Source organism: Aplysia californica, unplaced genomic scaffold (genome assembly GCF_000002075.1).
Source record: "Aplysia californica isolate F4 #8 unplaced genomic scaffold, AplCal3.0 scaffold00007, whole genome shotgun sequence".
Lineage (NCBI taxonomy): Eukaryota > Metazoa > Mollusca > Gastropoda > Aplysiida > Aplysiidae > Aplysia > Aplysia californica.
In genome coordinates, this window is record NW_004797277.1 from 2,157,753 (window position 1) to 2,181,937 (window position 24,185).

Below are 24,185 nucleotides of genomic sequence, written 5' to 3' on the forward strand. Positions count from 1 at the left end.
GTATGATGCCGTCTGATTTTGTACAGTGGTAGGTAGATTTTTTCAGGGTTTAGTTTCATGAAGCTCAAATACAAAGGTTATATTCTCTCTTTAAAGATGAAAAGACAGTGGTTGAACTCACTTTTCATATAGCTGAAGGGTTAAAAAGATTTTGAAATGTTATACTTGCCTTTCGATATAATGCAATTGTGTTTGAGCAGTTCAAAGATTTTCTTGCATTTTTTTTCTTAGTAGAAATAAATATCCTCAATTGGCTATTTTTCTAATGATATACAGTTGTGTGAGGCATTTCACTAAAGATCTGAGTATTCATTTCACTAAAGAATTAAGTATTTTTAAAATGATATACTAATGTACAAGGCATTTTACTAAAGAATTTAGTATGTTTCTAATTAAATACTGTTGTTTGAGGCATTTCACCCCAAAAAATGAAAACTATTCAAATGATAAACTTTTGTATGAGACATTTCACTAAAGAACTGCATATTTTTCATAGGATATAATGTTGAATGAGGCATTTTACTAAAGAATTTTGTATTTTTCTAATTATGTACTGTTGTATGAGGCATTTTACTAAAGAATATAGAATTTTCTAATGATAAACTTATAGGAGCGCCCAATACTGGAGAAACAGCGCACAGAACTGCTGGAGAGTATCGCCAATGACAGACAGACTCTGAGAGACTTGGAGGACAAGTCCTTGTCAATGCTGCAGAGTAGTGAAGGTGAGAGCTGCAGGGAAAACATACCTGTGCTTTATATAAATTGATATAATATTTCTGTACTCTTTTGTTACTGGTGGTTGGTGAATGTGTCTGGAAGGTTTTGCCTTTTATCTTTCTTTTTCTTAATTTCCTTTAGTTGAATCGTGCAGCCAACCAGAATCGACTGCTTTTGAATATGCGAGGGTCTTGTGAGCATAAAAATAATATTATTTTTAAGTTGTTTACTGTAATGGAAATAATGACTCTTGTGCACCACTTGTTTTTAGTGTTGCTTGACATACAATACGCCTTCTGGGCTCCTGACTCCATTTGCAGCCTACAGCTACACCCCTATCTTATGATAGGTAAGATCTACACCTAGCCTTCTCGGACAAGGGAGAAAAGTCTCGGAGGTCCCATGTGCAAGTCGCGCACGTTAAAGATCCCTTGATGGTCCAAAATCGATAAGAGTAGGCCTCGGCTGCAACCTGAGCAAAATTCAAAATTTTCCTACCAACTGAAAATGTTTGGTGTGTCCAGCGTGCTCAAATGACCTTATGCAGTTGCGAGTGGTGTAAAACACGTACCAAAATACAATACGGAATCAAAACTGAGAGAACACAGATTTTGCACAAATGTGATCAGTTTCTGTAGAAGCAACTGATTTCTTGGGATCACCCGTCAGAAATTTACTTCACTGGTATAAAGTGAAAGTCATCAGTCCTGTTTAGAAAATCTACTTTTTTAAATCACTCTTTTATTCATAATGCGGTATGTTTGCAAACCTTCTTTTGACAAGAACTGACTCTTTTCTAGTTAGTTGCATAGCACTTGATTGTCTTATGGTGACTGTCTTGTCTACAGTTGTGAACTTCTAATTTAAACTGTAAGTAACATAGGAAACTAGTCTTTGCTTTAACTTTTTTGCAATGGAGAGTCATTTCCTTAAAGTATGGGTAATTCTTTATTGGTTTATGTGACCCACTTTGGAATTTCTGGCATGGTAGCATCTATGTAAGGTTACTACATTACCTTAGTTCTTGTTTGTTTCTGGTGCATCTCATTTAATATTAACCAGATTTCAGAATTTTTCATTTGTTCATTTTATCTGTGAAGTTTCAGGATTAGAATGTTAGGTAACCAGAATCTTTTACATTTGAGGTTCTTTGTCTGTGATTACTTTTTTATACTGTCTTTTACAATCATCTTTGTACTTTTTGTCAGCTTGTGGTTCTACTCTTTTTTTTCTCTTGAGAGGGAATGAATACTTATTGAAAAGTATTTGGTGCTCTCATGATGTCCACCATATAACATCTATTTTAGAGTGTTGAGGTAAATAATTTTTGTCAAAACATAGTCTTTGAGTGTGAGTATAAGTCGTTACAGAAGTACTCTTGAGATCACTATCCTCCAACTGAATGTCTAACTAACTAAATCTTTCCATCAATAGGAGATGAAGATTCAGTGGCAGGTAATTTTATGCTTTCTTGTCACTGATCATTTGAGAGCATGATTTGTCTTTGTGTTGCCTCATAACCCACACACACCAGTGTCTGCTGTTGATGCAATAACATCCACAGGCTTTTTGGCTTCAACAAGCTAAATATGTAATGTCATTTTGCAGTTTTGGAGGTTCATGAACCAGCTACTGTTGAAATTGTCAAAGATGGTCACCTATTGTCAATGAGAAAAGTGGTTGTCTTAGATGAATATCTTGGACAGTGTCGTGAAAATATAGATAGAAAAAAACAACCCAGAAGGGTTGTATTAACAGATGATTTTCTTGGACAGATTTCCATTAGAGTTGGGTCTGTTGTAGTCAGCCCTCATATAAAGATATAGTAAAAATTGGACTGAAACTGTCAGTAGTTGTGAGCAGAATCTTTGTACTGAAAGGGATCAGAAGGTGGTGGAAAAGTATTACATAGAATTCAAGCTGTTTTGTGGTTCCCATGCCAGGAATATACAATGTCTTTACTGAATTAACTCGACCATGGTATCTGATTGAGTTAATAGTTGTTTGCCGTGAGTGTTATGAAACTTATTTCTTAATATCATGTTTTTCTTGACAAGGTCACAAATTGTTCCTACACATTTGTTTCACTTTGATTTGTTGCTGATCTGTTCACTGTGGCATGAAGGTGTTTGTAAAAAAATGTGCACTTTAACACTTTGCCATCACAAGGCTCATATAGCAAAAACTCTTGCTATCAAAGGCAAAGCCATTTTGGGGAAAATCCAAAGAAACTGGGTGGTAAAATCGCTGATCGGCGAGATGAGGCGGCAAAGTGTTAATACCTCTAAGTAGACCAGATATGGAGATCAATATTAATGTGTCTTTAGTCACTTAGTTTCTTTATCATGAGGGGATGAAAAAGTACCTTTCAGAACAATTACCATTTGGAGGGCAGTCTGTTGAGCTGCGGGTTGCAATAAGTATTACATTTTATTCAGTATTTGTTCCTTCCTTTACTTTCTTTATGAAGGTCTATACCTTCTCTTCTGTCTTGGATATTACAGGTCTCCATCTGTTCCATGATGGACAAACTATTATTATTACTGTGTATGCCTTTTTGATAGGTTGGCCTGTTGCACATGCATTAGCTTTTACTAAAAAAAACTTGTCATGTACTTCAATTATGACTCAAATATACATACTGAGAGCATATTCATCAGTACTTTGGTTTGTCACTCTTTATAGGTGAGAATCTGGTCTGAAAAGAGTGTAAAAAAATTATTTTCGCAGACTGTTTTGGCTGTGTGATCTGATTCCTATATGAGATTGTTTTACACTTCAAATCTGGCTTTTCATAATGTGCTTACATTTTTATGCTGTGTAATCCAAATGACATTCAAGAGACATAATTTGTCAAATTGTATTGCCTTCACATAAGCTTTTCCACATCCATCTATAAAGGCAGTTGCTGTGGAATGAGTTTAAAGGATATAAAAAGCTCTATCTTATTTCATTAGTCCAATGTTTCTTCTTAGGATACTGCATATTATTATTTCGTTGAATATGTCAGTTTAGTGTGCCAATAGAATTGACTATTATAGATGATGCTATGAGCATGCAATTGAAACTACATGTTTGTATGGGCCTACAATGAAAATTGTGTTCAGTGTGTTTGTAACATGCATGCCTTACTGGAAGTCAGTGTGTGTTTATTGCACTGTGGTGTGCACAGGTCGATATGAGAGTCTAATATACATTTACATTGACTTATAATCCACATGTCTGTATCTGTTGTCAATGCAAAAATATCCAAAGGCTATTTGCCGGTGAGATGTTGGTTTTGCAGCCAAGTTTGTAGTATACTAGCTCAGTTTGTGGAAAACCTTTTCACTTTTTTTGTCCACAAATTAATACAAATGATACAAGAGTACACTGTCTAGCATTTGCGTAAGTAGAGTGGAATTTGACAATAAATAGTTTTATTGAAGTGTTATGTGTCAAATATGTTTGGAATAATTTTGTGATTAGTTTTTGTAATTCCTTTGACCTGTTTGATGTAGCAGAGTAGAAATTTCACAATGCCTGCTCAGTGTAACTGAAACGAAAAGAAATTTCACGATTGGCTTGATGTTATATTTGTGTGCTTTTGGTATTTGCATCTTTTTTGTCTTTGCTGGGTTGTAATTCCTTGATACATGTTTTGTCTTCAACAAAAAATGTTTTCTGCAGTACTAGTCTACCCTTCAAGACCAGGAAGAGAATTATGGTGGTCCAGAAGTAGTGTGCCCATTTTGGAAAGGGACTGTTGTGGATCTTGGGAAAACAATTGAGTTTTGGCTTCAGATTTGTCAGAATTCAGAAGGCTCTGTCCTGTAGGTCTTGTGTACTGTCACATCTGAATTTATATTGGTGTGTCTGTAGCACGCTGGTTAGATAAGCAGAAACCCAGTTAGAATCACTTTTTGTCCCCAGCACAATACACTCTTCAACAGATCAATAAGTATATCTATTTCCGATAATCTTATTTTCTCTCTTGTTAAGCAACTAAAGTTTTGAAGTTTTTGTATTTAAAGCGTTTTTTCATCATTATATAAATTGTTACAATGTTTAAGTTTTCATGTTCTACAGGATTATGTGCAATATCTACTAATTTTATAAGATGTTTGTAAAAATGTAAAAAGTATTCAGAAGTTGTTTTGTCTTTCTTGTGTGTGGAGCAGGCCACTTGTTGGATGATCAGGATCTGATTGTGACCCTGGAACAGAGCAAGGACAAGTCACAAGAAATCTACAAACGAGTAGCAGAATCGGAAGAGACGGAGAAAAGTCTAAATTTAGCACGGAAACGTTATCTGCCAGTATGTGTACATCATTTTTTAAATCCTGAAAAATTCAAATTATTGTCCTCACTATGGTGAAATTACTCCAGAGGGTCATTTTTTTGTTCTAAACAGGCACTATACAACAATAATTTGTTATTTACACTTTCTTCTTAGCTTCCATTAGTTGGGCGTGGGTGGTTGGAAGGGTGCTCTGGTGTTGTTTACTCCTCTCCTGTCAAACACCTATCAACCTTGACCTTGATCAACAATGATTTATTTATAGAGGCACCAGCCATCCATGTCCAGGTGCTGTTTTAGCCTCTTTTTCCTGTCTGCGGATTAATATTCTTTTTTCCAATTTATTGGATCCGCTTCCTTGTACCCTGTATCTATGGTTACCTATCAATGTTATTGCTCCTCCTTCTTTTTAGTGTACTTGCTCCCATACAACACCTCTAATCTTTAGAACTTATATGAACTAATTATGTTGCAAATGCCGTAAAACTCTTACTAAAACTTACTCTTAGACGTTGCCTCTCTGACTTTTCTGAAATAAAATGCTGTCTCTTGCCAATCTGCCTGCCTGAGTTGTTTTGGGTCAGATTAAGATTTCTCTGCCATGTTCCTATCTTTTCTTAGGTCTCCCCCATTTTCTCTTGCCTTTACCTCCATAATATGTATCTTGAGTTAATTATGGCTTTTGATATGCCAAAAGTAGTTCAGTATCTATAATTTTTGTAGAGGAGTGTTGGCGTTTCCCTGCCAGTTCGTCTTTATCAGCAATTTATTATCAACGTACAAAACCGAATTATTAATTCCTTTCACTACCTTATTGTCAGACACATATCAAATTAAATGCTCCTTTTTTTTTCCCAGGTTGCCACTCGAGGTTCTGTCCTGTACTTCGTCATTGCGGAGCTGGCCAATGTGGACGTGATGTATCAGTACTCCCTCACCTGGTTCCAGGGCATGTTTGCCACCTGCATCTCTGACAGCAGCCATGAGTCAGATGACAACGCCAGCATCAGCTCCTCCTCCAGCCAGGCCTTTGCTAGTGGTGTCCTCCGCCCCTCTAGCGCCCGGAGCATCAAGTCCATGCATAATGATAAAGATAAAGAAGAAGGTAAAGGCCATGCGTAATGATAAAGAGATAAGGAAGAAGTTAAAGGCCATGCATAATTGTAAAGATAAGGAAAGATAAGGCCATGCATGATTATAAAGATAAAGCCATGCGTGCATAATGATAAAGATAAGGAAGAAGGTAAAAGCTATGCATAATTGTAAAGATAAGGAAAGATAAGGCCATGCATAATAATAAAGACAAAGAAGAAGGTAAAAGCCATGCATAATTGTAAAGATAAGGAAGAAGATAAAGGCCATACATAATGATAAAGATAAAGAAGAAGGTAAAGACCATGCATAATGATAAAGATAAGGAAGAAGGTAAAGGCCATGCATAATTGGAAAGATAAGCATAATTGCTAAGATAAGGCCATGCATAAGAATAAAGATAAGGCCATGCATGATGATAAAGATAAGGAAGAAGGTAAAGGCCATGCATAATGATCTGGATGAGGAAGAAGGTAAAGGCCATGCATAATAATAAAGATAAGGCCATGCATGGTGATAAAGATAAGGAAGAAGGTAAAGGCCATGCATAATGATCTGGATAAGGAGGAAGTAAAGGCCATGCATAATGATCTGGATAAGGAGGAAGGTAAAGGCTAAAGTCCCTCTAATTCCCCCTGACAGCAGAGACTCAGCCTGTACAGCTGGCCCTGAGTGTCCCTGGAGACAAGCAGGAGCTGATGGCTCACCTGAGGGGCATGATTGACCGACTGACCTACAACATCTACCGAATCGTCTCCGTGGGCCTCTTCTCCAACCATCAGCTCATCTATTCCTTCATGCTGTGCTCCAGCATCATGCAGGTACAGGGAAGGGCTGTTTAGTTTAGTTTTAGTGAGAGTTTTACAGCACTTGCTACACAATTAGGTCATAAAAGTGCCAAAGATTAGAAGTGTTACAAGAGAGGAACAAATACACAAAAAGCGGAGAGATAAGGACAACAGATGTTTGATAAGAAAGAAGGAGCAAACAACACAAGAGCACCCGCCAACCATCCACGGAAGGGCTGTGAAGGAAAGGCAAGTTTCTTTTTCAAGCTGTGGAAGAGCTAATGACTATTTTTTTTAATGGTTACATGTTCAAACCAGGAACATAATACTCTTTGTCACGTTCTTATGCAGAGTTAATACAGAAGCCGAATGAATCTTCTTACAAAGGACTCAAATGTCTCATGCCATAGACAGCGAAAGATCTTGTCAGTATGTTAGTGTTTTAGCTGCTTGCACTGTATGCTTCCCAGGAAGTTGAGTTTGCTTCAGAATGCTCTCAAGTCTGCTGGGGTAATAGTATAGCTTGTGAAACGCATAGAGCTTGCTGTTGAGCGGGCATTTGCGCTATACAAATGCTATCTATTATTATTATTAGTAGTATTATTATATAAGAAGTAAAAAGACAAATGCAGTAACTTTTTTCTGTCGTCTGTGAAATATACTTTTCCACCTCTTTACAACAGATAACATAGTAATGTGACATTCCACTATAAAACTTTTTTTCCATTGGCTTGTACTACGATGAAAGGATGTCCAGAAATAAAGATATGGCTGTCATCATTAGCATGACCTCTGGCTGGGGGTACTTGCAGCTTTTCTCAGGGTACCTCTTGTTCATTGCCTTGCTCTCCTTGCTTTACAGCTCCTGGAGATCTCATCGAGTAGGGTTGGTTAGTTGGGTGGCGTGCGTGTGAGGTGTTGAAGTTATTTAATTTTCTGTCTTTCAATGTTGTACAGGGTGAGCATTTCCTGCTGTATTGTTCAGCATAACATTTTTCATCCTGTGTGCCTTTAGTTTTAGTAAGAGTTTAACAGCACTTCCAACACAATACGGTCATATAAGTGCCGAAGATTAGAGGTGTTACAAGGGAGTAACAAACACAAAAAATGAAGGAGGGGAGATAAAGACGATAGATGTTTGATAGGAAAGAAGGAGCAAGCCACACCAGAGCACCCGCCAACCACCCACCCTGTGTGCCTTCTATTTTGAGTGCAACGCTATCCTGAGCTTTTGTCTTTTACCCAGCTAAACCTGTGCAACGCTTTTTCCTCTGTAGTGCCCTGAAGCAAAAGTATAAGATTTTACAATATTTTCAGTTCAGTGTTAATTTCACTTGCTTTTCTCCCAGGCCAACAATAAGTTTGTGGATGAAACTACAGAGATGGAAGCTATTCAGGAGAATGAATGGCAGATTTTCCTTCAAGGAAACATCGCTGCTGCTCGTATGATAGACAAGACCGTCCACAAACAGGAGAGTTGTGAGTAACTTTCCTAAGGCTATCTTTGATCTGATCACTCACTGTTGGTTTAAGAATCTATAATTTTATCGTTTGTTTGAATCTACTGTCTCTTGATAAAATCATATTTTAGGCATTTTTCATTTTGTTTTGTATTTGAATGCCATCATGTTTTTTTCCTAGTACTATAAGTCCAATCTTGTTGCATATGCTATTTCTTTGCATCTTGAACATAAAGTGCATTTAAAAAAAACCTTATTACAGATTGAGGGCCATTTTAAAGAAATACTCAATATTTTTCTAATAAAAGCCTGCCTTAAAAAATTAAAGCATGAAGTATGAATAGGTTGGATGTTGGAAACAGTTTCTTGGCATACTTAAATGTATTCAGTATAGAACATCAAACTATTTTCTTTTTATTTGTTGGCTTTCCTTCTTCCCTCCCTATTTTATTATTTTTGTTCTTATCTTTCTGTTAGAAATGATTGATGAGAGGTCTAGTGTTGTCTGTTTCTTTTCCTTTTTATTATGCCGTTGTCCTAGTTTGCTTCATTTTACTTCACCTTGCTATCAGTGTTTTGAGTAACCGCCAACCTCAATTAAACTCATAATTTGTAGATCTAAAGATATTCAGTGTCCTATTGATAATGAACTTGTCCACTTTTTAACTAAAATGACAACTATCTTTTATTATCACCAGCTGAAGAAGAGGCAAACAGCGGTGAAGAAACGTCTGCCAAACCTCCCTCTGTCAACTCCAGCGAATCCGAAGAGAAGCCGTCGACTGAAGCAGAACATCCCCCACACCCTAGCTGGGTCACAGAGTCCGAGTGGCGCCAGTGCCAGTATCTTGAGGCAACGATTCCCAGCTTTGACCTGTTGTGCCGCAGTCTTTGTACCAACACAGAGCAGTGGCAGCTGTTCAAGTCTTCTGAGGATCCGTTTTTCCTCATGGAGCAGCCATTTGTACATGGTTTGTTTTTCTTTTGATATTGATGGTATTGCTCCTTTGATTTATTGGTTTTACATTTTCGATGTCTAAAAGAATTTGTTTTAGTACAAGTTTTACTGCACTTGCTACACAATAAGGTCATATAAGTGGCGAAGATTAGAGGTGTAACAAGAGAGTAACAAACACAATATAGAAGGAGGAGAGATAAGGACGACAGATGTTTGATAGGAAAGAAGGAGCATATCACACCAGAGCCACCTAAAAGAATTAATATTGGCATATTAAATTGTAAAATCTGTTTACAAGGTTTATTGATACAAGCATGTAAAATTTAATGATTGCCTACAAGTTAATGTCTCATAGCAAGTCGTATTTTTCTTTTTAAGGACAAATTTCAAACGCAATCTTTGCTTTACCATATCCAAGAAGACCACAAGACAAATGAAGCATCTCTCAACATTTAAAATGGAGTTTTGTCTATACCTTCATAGAGTATCACCATATTGCAAATAAATTATTTATAAGTACCATTTGTGGTTTTGATAATGCTTTACCATATATTTTTCATTAGTGCAACTACAGGTTTGGATAAAACTTTATCAGTAGATCAGCTTTTATTGGAGTATGATTTATTATATATATTTCAGGTCCAGATGCTGACAAATCATCACCAATATTTCCATGGGAAGGACTGACAAAATTCCAAAGGTTGATATTGATTAAGACATTGCGTCTTGAGGTCACACCTTCTGCTGTTTCTCAATTCATTCGAGATCAGCTTGGTGCCAGATACCTGTCAACAGGAACTTTTGACCTGAAGGAGATCTATCGTGAGTCCATGGCCAAGGCTCCTCTTATCTTCATACTGTCTCCAGGTAGGTCATGGATGCTATTTTGTTCTGGGATTGTGCTAATTAATCTCGTCTTACTTTGTGTTACATAAGTTATAAGTTTGAAGTGGTATTACGCTGCTGTTGCATGTGTGTGAAATAATAACTTATTGTGCAGAACACATTTTTATATATTACATTTCATATTTTGATATCATGGGTGATGTGAGTGATGATGCACAACTAATTTTCCATAAGCTTGATTGTTAATCTTAACACCTGTTTGAGTTTATACCTTTTTCTGCACTTTGTGGATTTGATCTATTGAAGTCATGGTCAATGATCAATACTGACAACTGGAAACAGTTGATTCACCTAGTTTCATATCAGCTGCCTTGTTTTAAGGCTGATAATTACGTTTTATAGTTTTGCTCTGAGTTGGGAAGGCTGGCTACAGATGATCCTCTGTCACATTCTCTCTCCCTAAGAACAAGAAATTCATAAATATAGGATCAAATACATAAGGAAAAGGATCTTATTTTTGTTCTTGTCTTTGAAGAACTTTTTTTCTGCAACTCTAGAAGCCTTTTTAAGTGTTTCGGTCAATGGGTAAAATGAGCACTGCATTCCATATCCAGCTTTGCAGGCATTTTGAAATTCTATCTGTTGACATTTAAGGAGTTTGCAATAGCTGAATTGTCAGCAGATAAATGATTTTGCCTTGTCTTTAAATTCCTTTGGGTATTTTTAACATAATTATGGACCTGAAGATTTTCACCTCACTGCATGTCGAGTGAACCTACTAACGATGCTATTACTCTCGGCTCTCTCTAACTACTCTAATATTTGACATGCTGCAAATATTTTGCACTGCAAAGTAATTCTATTTGTATTCAATCTTTATTGTCTTTTATAGATGTGATGCTGGTTGCCGAAAAAGAGAACATAAAACTAATTGTTGCTGTTTGTTTATTTATCGCAGTGGTTAGAATTAGACCTGTGGCTCTGAGTACTGAGACTTTGATGATTGCTGTTACCTAGCAAAACTATATATGTGATGGATTTGATATGACGCAGAAATGCAGCTGAACTGATCTACTTGGTCCTAAATTTTTGTGTGGATTTGTAGATGAATTCAGATCAAATGTGTTACGTTTTGGTGAAATCAGGCGTTCGTCAAAATAATGAAATTATTCAAATCGAGAAGGAGGAAGAATTCAAATGGAAGAAGCCTGCATTTTCCCACCTTTTTGGCAATTTTATGGAATTTGTATTTTTTAGCTCAACCCCGTTTATTCCCATTTAAAAACACATTTCTGTGTGGATTCTACTGAATGCTGTTGATTAAAGGGCACAAAAATGTAAATTTGCAGTTTCCAAGATAAGCTTTAAGATGATACCAACAACTCCATATGCCCAAAATTGGACGAGTGCCTGATTACATAGTGCTGTGACACAAATTGTGAACACGCTTTGTCTGTAAACCTTCAACACTACTAATAATTTTCCTCCATTTTTAATTTCCTTGTTTTTGAAGGAGAAGGTAATGTATTGGCTCCTGTTTTATGTCTATGAGCTCACTCACTGTATTATCCATTATCACTGTCGGTCAGTCTTTCAAACTTTATCTTTGCAGCTTTCATTTAATTTTATTTGGAATTGGTTTTTACTTCATGCGCCTAACCTTTTGATGCTCCTTTACAAAATGTTAGTGTCATTTTTGGATTGGACGTATGACTTGGAATTTCCCAGCTAGAATCATTTAATTTTTAAATTTCGTTTGGTAGGTATCATTCTGTCTGCATTACTATTGGCTTTACTGAATGATTTGGAAATAAGACCACTTACGAGTAGTTATAAATGAAGTCTTTTTTTACTTTTACACTCCCTTTTTTCAGTTTTGCAATTGTTTTACTGCGTCAGTGTTTTCATGTTTTGCCTCATATTTTGTTCCTATGAGCTTGCTTTTTTTCACTTGTTATGTGTTTCCAGCCTTGTTTGTAGATGAGAATTGCACATCATGTATAACTGAAACATAACAATAAGAAATATGGCTTCCTTTGGGACTCTACAATGTGTTATTTCCTTTCTTAATTGGGAGAAAAGCACATGCGCATATTGTACACAAAGAGAAATAAAACCTTGTGTTTACAATTTCTGCTACTCTGCACCTTCTTTTTTATGTTTCCTGAGTCACATTCTTTTTCATTATTATCTTTTTTTGCACTTACTGCTTCTCACAAAGTTGAGATAATTTCAAAATGCTATAAAATTTGCTTGGGTAATAATATAGATTATAATGTGCATAAAGCTTGCTGTTGAGCTGGAACATGCACTCTACATAATATATTATATATTACTTTTAAAATAAAATGTTTTGTATTTCATGTGTAAGATAAATGTTGAAACTGTTTGCTGCTTTTGGCTGTAATGCAACATAGTCTATCATCAATTGTATTTTTTTTTGCTTTTGATATTGAGGCTTATATATTGTTAAATAGCTGCATCTGTCTTTCAGTCCTGTATTATTTTTATTTATTTTTTAGACAGATGAACAAGCAAATTCTACAATGATAAGAGCAACATTTTTTTTTTGATTGATCAATAGTCCAGTATTGTTCAAAAAGAAAATTCAACAGATATGACTTAATGAATCTTGTTATTTCACGCAAAACTTTGTGAATGTGAGTACCCTACAGTTGGCTAAGTGTCATATACAATGATTCTTCAAAGTAGAAGTTTGCACAATTGATATACTTTTCTCTATTGTTGATTTATATTTATGAAATATTTATAGATTTTGGTTTTGCTCATTCCTAATATGGGGTTTCTTTTATTGTATTGTACTTTCATTTGCCAAAACTCTTGAAAAAGTTGGATTGGTAACCTAGCAATTAAGCTGCCGGACCCATAATCGTGAGATTGCAGATTCAGGGACTCAAGCTTCAGCTCAGTTAACTTTGTGTCCTTGGGAAAGACACTTTACTTGAATTTTTTGTTTGGCTCAGTCCTAATGGAGATAGATATTAAACTTGGAAGTCCCGCCTCTTAAATAACCAAATAGTGTTAATAGGGATGTTAACCTCTTCCATTTCACATTTTCACTCTAGAAAAACTGATATGGATTTTTTTAAAAAGCTTTTACGTTCTTCAACAAAATATATGTTTAGAAAGGAGTTTCCTGTAGGTGCAGAAAGTGGGCACCTGAAGCACAGTACTCTACAACATAGACACCAGTTGAGCATAACATACATGGTGCCTTTGAATGTATACTTGGTAAAACACTTTGAGTACTCTTTTTGCACACTTTTGTCCTTCCCCATTGATCTCATAGTAGGCACTCTGACTCGAAAGAACTCAACACACCAATATCGTTGAACACACAGATATTTTCTAACTAGATTTTTTCCCATCGCAAAATACAACATATCATGCATATTGACAAAACTCGGAATGTACTATGCATGAAACTGATGGCACCTAGCGCACTCTACAAACATACTCTTTACCTGCTCCCTCTGCTCAAAACAGTGTACACAATACCCACTGATCTTGACCCTCTATATTTCTCTGACTGTTCAATTTGCAGCACACTTACAAATTTGAAGAACCTTTACATATTTATGACTTCTCATTAGTACTGTGTACAAGTGTTCAATGAATTTCTAATGCAACCCATGACATCTCTTCCCTCTGACATTTACTCTCTACATACAGACATTGACTTTCAAAACATGGCTCTCATCATGCTAAATTGCAGCAGTGAAACCAAACTCAACAATGCTCTAACATTAACACACTTCATACTCCATGCTTCATGTAAAGCAAGTCAACAATATATTTTACAATCTAGACTCCAATTGTAACAAGAGTACAACAGTTTACACACTAAATTCCAAACATGGCAAGTCTGAAATTCTTTATGCTCTAGACTCTAGTTGAAGCAATTTTTTGCTCTAACCCTTTTCTTGTGTTGCCCCTTTTCCAGGTTGTGACCCATCCAGTCAGCTGCTTCGATTTGCCAAAGAACTAAGGGGCAGTACCCTTCACCTGGATATGATTTCTCTGGGTAGAGGTCAGGGTCCCAAGGCTGAAGAGCTCATATCCAAGGCACAGATCCTCAAGGGACGATGGGTGTTCTTGCAGAATTGTCACCTGGCTGCCTCTTGGATGCCCAAACTTCAGAGCATTGTAGAGAAGTGAGTGTGGCTGGGTCAGGTTTTTATGCATTTTTTTGTATTTAAGTTTAATTCAGAGCTTAAATCTTGTATTTTTAACCTTAAAAAAATGGCAACTGCCAAATCTTTTAAACAATCAAAATAGTGAATAGCAGTTAATAGTATTTTAGCATTGTACCATCCAAAAGATTTTTGCTCCATTTTACGATGCATCAAGAAAGAAAAACATAATTCCTAGTCTTCTGAGATTGAAAAAGTTGCTTGAAAAAAGTTCCATGATCAACCAGAAGGGAAATGAAGGCATGTTAAATGTTGTATCTTACATTGGGCCAACTGAAAAGCTCAGATTCTGAAGATGCGGTGCAAGTCTACAGAATGTCATTTTTGGGATCGGGGAATGATGATGGTCTACACCAGCAAGCTTTTCCTTAATATGGAATTTTGTTATTTTATTTAAATTTGGAGAAAAAAAGATCAAAATATAGGCTAAAACAGCACCTGGACATTGATGGCTGGTGCCTATAATAATAAATCATTGATCGTCAAGATCAAGATATAATTTGAGAATTAAATCTTTGCTTGGAACAGATTTAACCAGCCCAATGAAGAGAATCTGGACCCACAGTTCAGACTGTGGCTGAGCTCTCGGCCCGATCCCTCCTTCCCTGTCTCCATCCTCCAGACTGGAATCAAGGTGAGCAGCCCAAGTGTGATGACCATGTAGACCTGAATTCCTGTTGAGACAGATTAAAATTGTTCACATTTTTTTTTCATTTTTTAAGAAGTAAGTTAAAAAAGCTTTCAATTTTCCTTGATCGTCAGATGGGACTTTGATGAACCTGAAAGAATTTTGTATCAATGTTACTCAAATGTATTAATCACAAACTATTAATTTATTGAAGTGTTTTATGTTGCATGCATTTTGTTTGATGGGCTTAACATTTTTTTTTTTTAGGTGGTGCATTTGCTTGTTGGATTGACCATTTTTTGGGGGGGACCTGGAAACATTCAGTGGTCTGTTGGAATACAGATCATTTCTAAAGATTGTTACAAGTTCTACCCTCATCAAATTCATTTTAAAAATTTGATCAATTTTTCTAATTTGGGTAATGTACCAGAAGTTTCTCATGTAGAGGACAGAGAAACCTGATATTTAAACCTATGGGTCTGAATGCATGCTCAGCTTGGGCCAGTTTTACCCTTGACATACTGAACGACGGAGATGATGTGAATCTAGAGAGAGTGAGAGAGAGAGAGGGAGCGGGGGATGGGGAGGGGGGGGGGGGGTTGGAACGAGTGACAGGATCACTTGTTAAACTATGTTCTTTGTAATAATATTCTGAAGTACATTGAGCACTTCCCTTGTGGAAATTGGCTATATGAATTAATGTAATTTATTTTTTATTACTATTAATTTTGCCTTGGCTCTGTACAATGTTTCAGATGACTGTTGAGTCTCCTCAAGGCCTGAAGGCAAATCTCCTCCGCACATTCGGCAGTTCAGGAGCTGGTGTGGTCACGGAGAAGCTCTATGATGAAGGCTCTAGCAAGCCTGGCTGGCGACCACTGCTCTATGGCCTGTGCCTGTTTAACAGTGTCATCCATGAGAGGAAGAGATACGGGACCCTTGGATGGAATATTCCTTACGAGTTCAACGACTCTGATCTTGAGGTATTATGTAGTTTCTCTCTAAGCAGTGTTGGGATCTTGACTACATAGAAATGTGTTTTTATTGTGGCAGATGAGCACTAGCCACTAGCTGTCTTTAATAATCTTTCTGAGTTGGTTTTAGTACTCATTGCACCCCGGATGAGAATATTCGCAAAGCCGGACTGCTTTCCTGTGTGACTACGGATGAGTTTACTGGAGAGCAAAGTGACTAAGATCTAATCAAAGGCCAGTCAGTCTCTCCAAACACGTCCATGTTTTTGTTGACCCATTGATTAATTCTGTTTTGATGTTTTGCTTCTGATTCCTGGCAATTTTTTATCATGTGGAAAGCGATAAAATATGTTCAAAAGGGTATTTCACCAACCCTGAGGTGCTCAGCAAAATCTGTATAGATGTACACAATGATGAAGAGGTAGGTGACTTGGACAATAGTTCTGATTATTTGGATTGTGAATCTCCAGATAAGAAAGTTATGCATATCTGCAACCAGTTACTCTATAAGTATAAGGAGATTCAGATCTAACCTTTTACCTCAGTTAGGAACTGAGTCTGAACTAAAAGTCAAGTGTGAGGCCTGCCCCATAGGTGTTAAAAAAATTGGCGTGTATTTCTGTCAAGTCTTGAAACATTTTAAATTCTATTCTAGTAAAGATTATACAAGTGCATAGATGGAAAAACTGGGTTGTTGTATTTGAACAGTTGAAGGTAACTCCTCCTACTTTGTCAATCATCATTGCTTTTCTCACCCTGGGCCAGGGTATAGGCCACGAACCAACACTTTCTACCTCTCCCTATCCCGTGCTCTCTCATTATTCGTGATTGATAGACAGAAATCTTACATTTTGAGTTTTCTTATTGTGTCTGGATATTTGTTGACAATGTAATGTGGTGGTCTAGTGAGTAGACTGAGAAAAGTTATAGTGACCTACTTTGACCGCTGGCCACACCCACTTCATGTCAAGGATCATCGTGGATCCCTTGCTTTTTTGAAAGGTAATTGTCTTAGGAGACATATGCACCTTAAAGTATGTCTCTAACATAAAGTGCAGCATACACCTCATTTTCGTCATTAAGGGACCCCACTAGCCTCCTAATGTTATTCTATGTCTTCCCACTTTTCTGTACCTCAGTTTCTGTACTTTGTCAACACAGGTAGCTATTTTGAAGCTGCAGATGTTGCTGGAAGTGGATGAACAGGAGGATGTGCCTTGGGCAGCACTCAATTATCTCACTGGACAGGTCACTTATGGTGGTCGTGTCACGGATGACCTAGATCGCCGTTGTCTCATCTCCCTCCTGAACAAGTTTTACTGCCCAGGCCTGTTCCAGGCAGACTTCTCATATGACTCAAATCACGTAAGTGTTTCTTCCCTCATTAGAATGCATTATGATGCCAGTAAAAAAAAGATGTTGAGAATTAAATTGAAATATTCCCAGCAAAATCTTATTTCAGTTTGCCCATCCAGTTTTAGCAGATGACAACAGTGCCTCAAAAGGACATAGATTTTATTAGGACTTATTTTCTTTGTTTCTTTACTTTTTTTCAGCGAGCTCAGCTGTCTTAATTTGATCATTTTTTACTTATTGCTACCCTAGAATTACAAAGTTCTATCTGCCCAGTACCCAGTTTTGAGAAATTTGGCATGAAAAATTTTGAGTTTCACAACATGCCAGTCTTTTTTGCTTGCAATTGTTTGAATATATATCTTGATAATGACTTGGAATAATTTTACGATTTTGATAGAGCAGGTAGAACATTTGGTTTCTGACCTCATGGTCTTAGTAACTCGAATAAAAACAGCCGAAAATGTCAGATAAAACTTTGTAATTCTAAGGTAGTGTTATGACATTTTCTTTTACAAATTAAAAAAGTTTCAAATTGTTTGTATTTTTTATTTTGTTCTTTTCAAGTGGGTATTAATTGTGTCTCTTTTTGTCAGATGTATCAACCAGTCCCTGAAACTTTGAATTTCAACTCTGTGATCTCCTTCGTGGAAGAGCTGCCAGATTATGACACCCCAGACATCTTTGGCATGACGGAGAATGCTGAGAAGGCGTGCAGAGAGTTTCAGGCCAACAACATTGTGGAGACAGTGATCTGCATGCAGCCCAGAATGACGACAGGTCTCACAGGGTGAGTCAGAGCTCTAATTTTAACAAACTGGGAGTAGTTAGTAGGCTACTAGTATTAATGAGCTGTTTCGAAATCTTTCTTTTCTGCAAATGAAAATTTTGTTTATCATTTTTTCTTTTTAGTCATTGTGGTCTTGTCCTTTCAAAACTCTGCTTGATATGTCCTCCTGTTATTCCCTTCATTCTTTTTCTCATCTTCTGTCATTTTTATTTGAAGCCTCTACGGAATTTGAAAATTCCTCAATTGAATCCAGAGGTGTGAGTCGAGAATCTGAGCATACAGTCTCAGTTAGTTGTCTCTCGTCCAGCATGTAGCATCAGTACTGTTCCAAGTCTCACAGATGCCATGGCAGGGGTTAAATTTCTGTGGCTGCCAACAGGCAAATAGACAATGGTCCACATGACTACATAGGAATATCTGGCTCATGGCAGGAAATGCTCATCTTTGTCTGCAGCAGGACAATGTGCAGCTGGGAAACTGGTCATTATCAGTACAACAGTTGGAGACATAAACATTTTTTCTCTTGGCATGAAAACTCCCATGAACTACGATTATGATAATGTGACCTTGCATTTTTTTTTGGCCTTGACCTATTCTTGACTCCAACCCTCATGTTATGCATTGTAATTTTGAACTGCACACCACTGTACATAGATAATATGCGCGCATATTATGAAAAGAGGAATACTTGACTCATTCCAACTGAACTTGGCTTGTTTTTTAAAACTGTTACATGTACGCATTTATGCTGTTCGGCTTCACAGGTCACAGAAAAGCAGCGATGCCGTGGTGCTAGACATTGCGTCAGACATCGCTGTGAAACTGCCACGTTGTGTGGAGGATGACTCGGAGTCCCCGGACCCAGCACTTTTGGAACCACAGAGATCTCTGAAGGCTATTTTACAAAAGGATGTGGAAACCAGAGGCTTGGATAAAGAGAAAATAAAAAGTTAGTCTTGTGCGGGTCTTATGTATGATGCGTCTTGGGTGTTACTCAACTCAGAGTTTACTGTTGTGAACAAAACTAACTCGTGTTTCGCGCGCTCATATGACCATATGCAGTTGCGAGGGCCGTAAAACCTTATACTAAACAAACAAAAACTCAGAGTGTTCAGATCTCTCATTTTATATAATTTAGTTTAATAATGCCCAGTGGGTTTTTTTTCTCAGATCTTTTCACATCCCTCAGCTGAGGTAGGTATGATCCGTAACCCAGTTATTTTGTATGTGAATTGTGAACTTTGAAGTCTAGAGAACAAAATGTACGTGTATTTCAAAGCCCAGAAAGAACAGGCCTGCCCTCATCCACTGGAGTGACACAGTTATAAACTATTCCCTCCTAGTTCAAACTCAGGGCACTCTGGTCAGTGTAGAGTTGATTTCATTAAATGAAAGACAAGAGACACCACCCTTGTGTTTTCTGCATTCAGTGGCACTCAGGACTGGTTTTTCGACCCGCTATATCATCCCCATGAGTGTTGAGGTCAGTATATGGAAATCAATAAACTACTAGTCACAAAAGTTTTGTTCTGGTTACATACAAGCTTCAAGGTCAAGATGCTGATTTACTTGAACAGTGATTTAATACAGATATATATTTATTCCTAACTAGACTGGGGTTTCACAAGGATATTTTATTTTTCCGATCGATTTCCTACGTCGTTTAACACAGGTTCACATATATTCCCGCCTAGATTGGGGTTTCACAAGGTTGCTTTATTTTTCCAATTGATTTGCGATGTGATTTAACACAGATTCACATATATCGTATTCCCATTTAGATTGGGATTTAACAAGGTTATTTTATTTATCCGATGTGATTTAACACAGATTCACATTTGTTCCTACCTAGACTGGGGGTTTCACACGGTTATTTTGTCTTTCCAATTTCCTCCACAGTCCTGGAAAACCTTACGTCGGAGCTGACCGGCAACTCGGCCCTGCTGACCGTTCTCAGACAGGAGATTGACCGGTTCAACCAGCTGCTGGGCATCATCCACAGCTCCCTGAACTTGCTGAGTCTGGCCGTGAAGGGGGAGATCGTCATGTCTGAGCCATTGGAGGAGGCCTACCAGGCTATCCTGACCCAGCACGTGCCGTCGCAGTGGAAGGTTTGTACCTACACAAAGCTGTCCCCAGGGTTTTATGCACCCCGCATAATTTAGCAAAATTTGATCAATTTTTGCATAATTTCTGATTATGTAGGCCTACCTTTATCGTTCTTTGTTAAAATTAGCAGAATCGCATAATTTCACATTTTTGGGCTCAGTTTGCATAATTTCAGAATTTTGTTTGCATAAAACCGCGGGGACAGACAAAGTCTACACGGGGGAAATGACAGGGTCATATCTTTAGAATTTTAGTTTTAAAATTTGGAACCTCATTTATTTATATATCTTGAAAATAGGCTTATAATAACTTATAAACTTGTTCATTTCAATATATGGACCCTGCCGTCTTTCTCCCTTTAAAATGTTATTCTATTATAAACCATAGTGTCATGAAGTCCCAGAGCCCCAAAAAATGAAAAATTTGTCTCTGTTATTTTTTACCTTCTTTTTGTCTAGGCAGACATTCAGAGCACTTAATACAGTTGATGGATAATATCATTGGAGGGATGGGGGGGGGATAAACGTGAACATGTTTCTAAGGCGAGCTAAACCCAACTGTCTTTAGTCATGGTCTGAACCCACCTATACAATAAGAGTAAGAGGTCAGAATGTGAAGAAAAAAAAATGTATCATAATATCTCCTGAGCAAGATTATTTACTTATAGTCTCTTCTGAGCAATATTCATCTTAGCCTTTTAATTTGACTTCCTCAGAATGCTGCCTATGAATCTACCAAGCCTTTGGCTTCATGGGTGACAGACTTGCAGAACAGAGTCAAGTTCTTCTACAACTGGGCCAAGCTGCTGTCTTCCACCATTGAGAGGAAGTTCCGCCAGATTGTGCGCAACTTGAAAGAAGTTGAGGGTGAATGGGATGGTCCGCCTGTCACTACCCCGACCAGCTTCTGGTTACCAGCTTTCTTCTTCCCACAAGGTGAGTGAAGGGTTCCTTAAATGTGGAGTTTACGGTAAAAATTCGCTTACTGCAGCTCACCAGCACAGCTGTACCTACCGTTAGCCGCTGTGAGTGGTTTTCTGGAGATAAGGAGTAAAGTTACTGGGCTACATTTGCCTATTTTTTATTTTCAACCTTTGCATCTATTTCTGAAAAAAAAAAAAGTAACAACACAGTGGAGTCGGCGCTTATCATTTTTGGGCAAATGGAGGTATAAGTATAATGTTTAGGCCTGATCATTATTGGTCTTGCTTTTGATGAAAAAAAAATACTCATCTGTCTTGAATAGAAGTTGAGATATTTGCAGTTGAAGAAGATGGGGTTACCAGGTGTCAGAAGTATCATAGGTGACAAAATGAGCGTTAAAGTTTGGTGACTTCCAAAAGTGTCCTTAGAAATTACAAATGCACGTTTTTTTGTGCCTTTGAACACTTTGATCAACATTTTTCCAGTAAAGTCCATGCTGCAATGCATTTTTACATGTTCATGAAAGGTGTTGAGCCCAAAACAAAAAAATTTGATGTAAATTGCCTGATGATGGGCAGAAAAAATGTTTCTTTAATTTTTCGTTATTTTGATGAGTGCCTGATTGCACTGTGATGACGCACACATATTTTCCAACAATCGAGACAATTATCTTGAACTAAACTTGAATCCCACCAGTTGGTATTCTACTCTTGAAAACCTTTTTGCGTGACATAATGGTTCACTTCTCACCAATAATGGCGTTGAGAAAGACTCTTTGAGTCATAGCTCTTTAAAATTTAACTTTGATGGATGTTTATTTTATTTCTCAATTTCTATTGTCAACAGGTTTCCTGACTGCCATTCTTCAGAACCATGCCAGGAAAATGTCCATTTCCGTTGATTCGCTCTCGTTCCGGTTCACGGTTGTGAAGGAGATCTCGGAGTCTTCCAGTGAGCACAGTGGGGATAGAAGTAGCTCCCGAGCCTCCAGTGCTAAAGAAGCTGCTTTCAGCGTGAGTATTTCTTTTTGTTGTTTTTGTTGCTCAGGAGTCATGTAGAAAACTGTTTTATTGAACATTTTGTTAAGCTGGTCCATGAAAAACATGAAGCAATACAGTGTCTATGTGGGAGCTTTATTAGGGGTACAGTAGTCTCCGCCTAAACGCACACCATACAAAAGCACGCTCTGCTCAAACACACTCTTTCTTTCGTCATATGACGTTTTTTTCTTCAATATGATATAGACGTACAAATGCATGGTCACTCCCTCTAAACGCACTTTCCGATCTGCGAAATGCGCCAACAAGTAAAGCTTGACAAAGGGAACTTTTCACTACAACCTGCACAGCTTGCTTAAGACAAGCCTAGAAAACCAGATATTTGGTGAGACTGCCCCTTACGCTGAACAAAGAAAGTGATGGACAACGTTTTCACACCCAACTTTCCAGACACATAGGTCTAGGACTGGTCGGTGAAATATTGGGGGGTTGGGGGATTGAAATGTTTTTTAATTGGTCACTGGAAATGCATCTTTGAGAAAAGGTTTCTGACTAGTGTTTGGGTGACTGCATTTAATGTTTAGTTAGATCTAGGCCTGTGATGTGCAACACACGTGAATGCTGTAAAACACTCGATAGCCTCTATAGGATTAAAGATTAGTCAAGTAAGCCTAATCAACTGAAGTCAAAGAACTTATGATGTACTTATTAATTGAATCACAAGAGAAATGTTTCTCTAGTGTGAATGTAAAGATCTATGATTCTGATATCGTCCATGAATTTACGGTCGGGGGTGGAAAGCCACATGACTTGGCCATCATCTCTATGACTATCATCAACAGTTTCATCTTAGGCTATCTGTTCCCGAAATTTTATGGTGCATATCTTTTCAATGAGTCTGTCTTTCTGACCCCTCTACATTGAGTATTGTCATAGCTTGAGAGTCCATGGAAACTGAAAATTTAAATTTTGTGTGCCTTTAATTTTTTTTTTTTTTTAAATGAAATCTACCCAGAAATGAGTTTTTTAAATGAACATAAATAAAAGTTGTTGGGTCATTAACCAAAAATTCAATAAAAATTGCCAAACCAGCAGAAAAATGCATTTCTTCAACTTCATTATTTTGAGGAGTGCCGGATCTCACCACGATGCATCACATTTCTCCTCCTTTTCTTTGTATGTTACTCTTCAGTAACACCTCATATCTTCAGCACTTATATACAGTGGAATCCACTTATAACGAGTCCTGAAATAACGAGAATTCTGTTATAAAGACTTTTCTAAATCCCCGTTTTTTCACTTCTTTATCTTTGTAAATAAAATACTGCTATAACGCAAGCAGACAAACTTGCGAGTCGGTTATAGCGGAATATTGCTGCTGCTGTGCACAGCGCATAAGCCATTTATTCATGTAAAACCTCGCCAGTTGAGAAACTTACTTGTTGGTTATCTTGCGAAACAAAGAATGGGAGAGCCCACGTATGCCAACAATGAAGGCTGGATTGAATGGGGTGGGGAGAGTGTGGCATGCACAGACAAGCAGAACGCATCGTGTTATAGGCCAGCCTAGTCTAGATTATCTAGGCCTACCATGCCTCTCTCTTCTCCGATGCGAGGATGGAGAGGTCATAGTGCTTTACTGTGATGGACGGAGCAAATGTGTGACGTGGGCGGGGTGTGGTATGTTCCCGTTGTGCACAAGCAGACGGAACGCACCACAGGGTGTGGTGAGGTGGGGGACAACACACCGGCGAGTTAGCCTAGAGAACTTTCTTTCTGATCGCCTACGCCGAGCTGTCAACATCGCTAGAGCTAGAGAAAGAAACCTGATTCAACTTCTGATCAAGTAAGTTTTAAAGGTCATGTTGAACCAAATCATCAGGGGAGATTGCAAAAAGAAATAAACCAAAAACTAGACTCATAGATAAGGCCTACTTTACTATTTCCCTTGAATTTATTACTGGATCCCCTATAACGAGAATCCTGCTATAACGGACATTTGGCACCGGTCCCCTCCATCTTGTTATAACAGGATTCCACTGTATAATATATA

At 37.6% G+C, this 24,185-nt stretch overlaps 1 protein-coding gene across 1 annotated transcript in view; it reads left to right on the top strand.

Annotated features, from left to right (window-relative positions):
• The window catches only part of LOC101854913 (dynein heavy chain 6, axonemal), a gene marked incomplete in the record, with an annotated part of 110,656 nt that overhangs the window by 82,201 nt on the left and 4,270 nt on the right, over window positions 1-24,185 (top strand). Inside the window, 18 exon segments of the mRNA XM_035969378.1 lie at window positions 611-725; window positions 2,155-2,175; window positions 4,881-5,017; window positions 5,858-6,104; window positions 6,734-6,912; window positions 8,229-8,358; window positions 9,038-9,310; window positions 9,937-10,164; window positions 11,657-11,662; window positions 14,108-14,318; window positions 14,886-14,991; window positions 15,741-15,968; window positions 17,121-17,324; window positions 17,909-18,102; window positions 18,867-19,051; window positions 20,002-20,213; window positions 20,927-21,146; window positions 21,981-22,147. Coding sequence (XP_035825271.1) covers window positions 611-725; window positions 2,155-2,175; window positions 4,881-5,017; window positions 5,858-6,104; window positions 6,734-6,912; window positions 8,229-8,358; window positions 9,038-9,310; window positions 9,937-10,164; window positions 11,657-11,662; window positions 14,108-14,318; window positions 14,886-14,991; window positions 15,741-15,968; window positions 17,121-17,324; window positions 17,909-18,102; window positions 18,867-19,051; window positions 20,002-20,213; window positions 20,927-21,146; window positions 21,981-22,147 — 3,063 coding nt within the window.